General features: G+C 54.1%; 1 protein-coding gene across 20 annotated transcripts in view; it reads right to left on the bottom strand.

Moving 5' to 3' along the window:
• LOC113205036 (UDP-glycosyltransferase UGT5-like) overlaps positions 1–3604 on the bottom strand; it is a 24692-nt gene that overhangs the window by 11220 nt on the left and 9868 nt on the right. Inside the window, exons 2-7 of one of the 20 annotated variants that reach the window (XM_052264964.1) lie at positions 2790–3030; positions 1962–2156; positions 1604–1846; positions 1181–1410; positions 906–1063; positions 576–795 (exon numbers count right to left, since the gene is read on the bottom strand). The exons of 8 other annotated variants lie outside the window; for them this stretch is intronic. In XM_052264964.1, coding sequence (XP_052120924.1) covers positions 576–795; positions 906–1063; positions 1181–1410; positions 1604–1846; positions 1962–2156; positions 2790–3029 — 1286 coding nt within the window. In that variant the 5' untranslated portion in view covers position 3030. Of the gene's footprint in view, positions 1–575; positions 796–905; positions 1064–1180; positions 1411–1603; positions 1847–1961; positions 2157–2321; positions 2344–2789; positions 3031–3604 lie in introns of those variants that run through there. 11 more of the 20 variants (XM_052264965.1, XM_052264968.1, XM_052264962.1 and 8 more) reach the window with 11 other exon arrangements.

Here is a 3604-nt window from a genome sequence, read left to right as displayed (position 1 = left end):
ACGTACCAGGCCGCGCGCTCCACCGGCGTCTCCTTCTGGTCGCGCACCGCGTTCTGCACCACCTTCATGTTGGCGCGGTACCTGCGTGGGCGGGGAAAGTTTAGGATGTAATAGCGAAGTTATAACAAGTAAGTGAGGTTTTTAGTCGAAATTTGCACCCATAGGCAAAGGATATGTCAGGTGTGTTGTTGGGTGTTAGGGCAGACACTAGAGAGACTCAGAGCGAGAGAGCCGTCAACTCGAGGTCATGGGCGCTGCGCTGTGATTGGGCCGGCGCTGCTATGCGCTGCGCTCGCTGGTTGGCCGGGCGGACGTGCCGAATGCACCCCGACGGTCGTTCGGACGACGTTCGGCAGCGCCGCCGGGCGCACTCCGGTACAGCGCTGCCGCGCATCTGTGTCGCCTAACCCTAGGAGGCTCGCTGGAGCCCGGCGGGCCCCGGAGGGTTCGCAACTCCCTGCCTCTGTGAGGCCAGATGTTAGGCTGGCCGACGGAGCCGCCCAGTGCCGGTCCAATCACAGCGCAGCGTAAGTTGACGGCTCTCTCCCTTTGAGTCTCTCTAGGCGGACACGTACTTCGGGTTGTTGATGACGTCAGTGAGCGCCTCGTAGAAGGTCTCCTCGGTGGCGGTGCGGTAGATCACCGTCCGGCTGATGCCGATCCTCTCCCCCTTCTTGGCGTAGCCCAGCTGATCGGCGAAGAAGGGCATGCCGAGGATGGGCACGCCGTGGTAGCTGGCCTCCTGGGTGCTCAGCCCGCCGTTGTGGGAGACGAAACAGCGAATGTTGGGGTGAGCTGTGTAGCAAAGCGTGTGTGTTGTGCTCAAAATATGCCGTCTCGTGAACTGTTTTGGTACTCGGTGAGTGGTTCGCGGGAAATGACACGCAAAGACGGGGGACCTATACCTAGAATGTCATTCTGCGGCAGCCACTTGGAGACACGAACGTTGGGCGGCAGCTTGTCCAAGATGTCGTCGTCCTCGTACTTCCACAGCACGCGCTGCTTGATGCGCGCGAACGCCCTCAGGATGGCGTCTCGACTGCCTTTGTTGAGGCTGGCCGCCCTGCTCGACAGGTAACCAAAAGGACATTGAATTGCCGGGTGAATCCTCAACAAACGGCAGAATTCGGTCGGCACACTCTTATTTTCCTTTGTAGATAATTGATAAGAGTAATCTTACCTGACGTTGGTCCCGAAAGACATGAACACGAAGCCGTACGGCGCCGCCTTCTCGTTGATCCACTCCAGGATGTCGGCGGGCAGGGGCTTGGGGGGCCGGGCCTGGATGCCGCCCACCTCCACGATGCTGGGCACCAGCGGCATGGCGCCGTGCAGCGCGGGGTTGGTGTTGACCAGCGAAATGGCCACGTCTTTCTCCAGCTCGGCCAGCGGTGGGGCGCCGGGGAAGGTCTACACACACTAAATTGCAATGGACTTTCTTTGTTTAGAGGAAGATGCGTTTTTAAGAACATCTTGACAGGGTGCAATTTTACAACTTGCAAATGACGAATTTGCATCATCATATTCATGGACAATTCTTATTTTTGTCTACGGATACCGCCCCTCTTACTGACAAATGCCTGATCCGCGCGATTGTCTTTACCTCGGCGATCATCTTGTCCACGTCGGGCCTGTACACCCAGTTAATGTACGTGGTGAAACCGATCCAGCGGCAGACGCTGTACAGGCGCTCGGTGAAGGTGAGGGGGTCGCCACCGTGCGCGCCCACTCCGGAGTAGGGGAGCAGCGAGGGGAAGTAGGGGCTGCCCATGAGCGTCAGCACTTCCACGGGCAGGTTGTAGGCGGTCATGGCGACCATGGGCTTCCTGCCAATGACGTAGTTGAGCTGCAATAACGTACCGGCATCTTGAAAACTACTCGCAGACTGACCCCCGTAATTGCTCATAACCATTCGATTTCAACACTCTCGAGACAAAACACAGGATGGCGAGTAAACTCACCCCGATGAACGCCTCCTGCATCGGGAAGTCGAGGACGAAGACGTCGAAGTCTGGCTTCTTCTGCTTTAAATGTTTGAGGAGGTCGGCGAATGCCTTCGATTCAAACACAATGTTTGTGGAATCTCTGGAGAATTCGTACAACATCTGGATTTCCTCAAACAGATTGCATTCGTAGACGGTCTCGAGGTCCACGGGCTAGAAGCATAGGAAGCCGTTTCATTGAGCCTGATGTAAATCTGCGTAAATCTGTCAGTCTGGAGGCTTGCCCCATCGTTGACACCAGGTATCATTTGGGAAAGCCACGAGTACTTCATATTGACACTTTTGATAACTGTCTGTCAATCGACACCTAGTACGTACAAGCAGCTATCTTCTTCAGTAGTGCAGACAAGCAGCTATCTTCTTGGGCTGCGCAGACAAACAGCTATCTTCTTGAGCTGTGCAGACAAACAGCTAACTGCTTTTTCAACCTCGCGACTTTGGGCATTCATATTTCTGTCCACAAATGACGTAGCCACTCTACTGCTGCGTCAACCCCTTCCTTCAGTTTGTAAAAACATAGAATTTCACTCCCGATGTTCCTAACTTGTCACTGACAGAAGTTACTGGACGGAGAATAGGTCAACCCCAAGGTCCTACAGGACCGTGGGTCAACCCTAACCTCCTCAAAAAACAGATAGCTGTTTCCGCCACCCTCAAGCAGATAGCTGTTTGTCTGCGCAGCCCAGGAAGATAGCTGCTTGTCTGCACAGTTCAAGAAGATAGCTGCTTGTGCGTAGGAGGTGTCGCAATGACCTATTCGTGGCGGGTGGTGGGTTGTGTAATCACCATTGTCTCGGCGTATATCTTCCCGCTGATGACGAAGCTGGTCCTGTTGGGATGCGGGGTCGCCGGCGGTTTGATGACCAACTCGGTGACGTGGTGGCCCCTCCGCAGCAGCTCCTCGGCCAGCGAGCTGACCCAGATGTAGTGGCTGGGTGAGGACATGGTGCTGACGAACATCACGTTCAGCGGGGACGCCCCGCTCGGCGCGAGGGCGGCCAGCGCGGCCAGCGCGACGAGGAGCATGCTGCGCGCAGGGCAGAAAACAATGACATTTTGTGCTCCAATTGTGCAGCTCGTGTTACCACCCCTACCACCACGTTGTAGATAAACTTTTCAAATTGGAACATTTTAATTTTTGATTATATAAACCAGAATGCTAAGTCTCGATAAGGAGTTACGACTGTACCGACCGAACTCGCATTGCTCGTTGGGAGACCCCGGGGCTAAGCGAATTCAAGTTAATTTGGGTTGGGAGCAGGAGACGCTGCGCGCCCCGGGGGTTAATCTCTATTCGTCAGGGAACAACCCTTACACTTATTTGGCCATTTATGCCCCCAGTTGTCCCTCACTGGAGAACAAAGGTGCAAATCCCTACCTTTAAAAGGCACTAACAAAGTTTAATGCCTTTTCCAAAGGTACTAAAGTTTAGTGCCTTTTCCAAAGGTACTAAAGTTTAGTGCCTTTTCCAAAGGTACTAAAGTTTAGTGCCTTTGGAAAGGCGTGTTGTTTAGTGCCTTTGTTTTATCAGTGCTTTGAGGGTTCATATGGACCTGACAAACGAGGTAGAGTAGTCGCTGCAGTCGACTCCACGTATGTTA

The sequence above is a fragment of the Frankliniella occidentalis genome, unplaced genomic scaffold (assembly GCF_000697945.3).
Source record: "Frankliniella occidentalis isolate FOCC.00 unplaced genomic scaffold, Focc_3.1 Scaffold23, whole genome shotgun sequence".
Lineage (NCBI taxonomy): Eukaryota > Metazoa > Arthropoda > Insecta > Thysanoptera > Thripidae > Frankliniella > Frankliniella occidentalis.
This window is presented reverse-complemented; position numbering and strand designations above follow the sequence as displayed.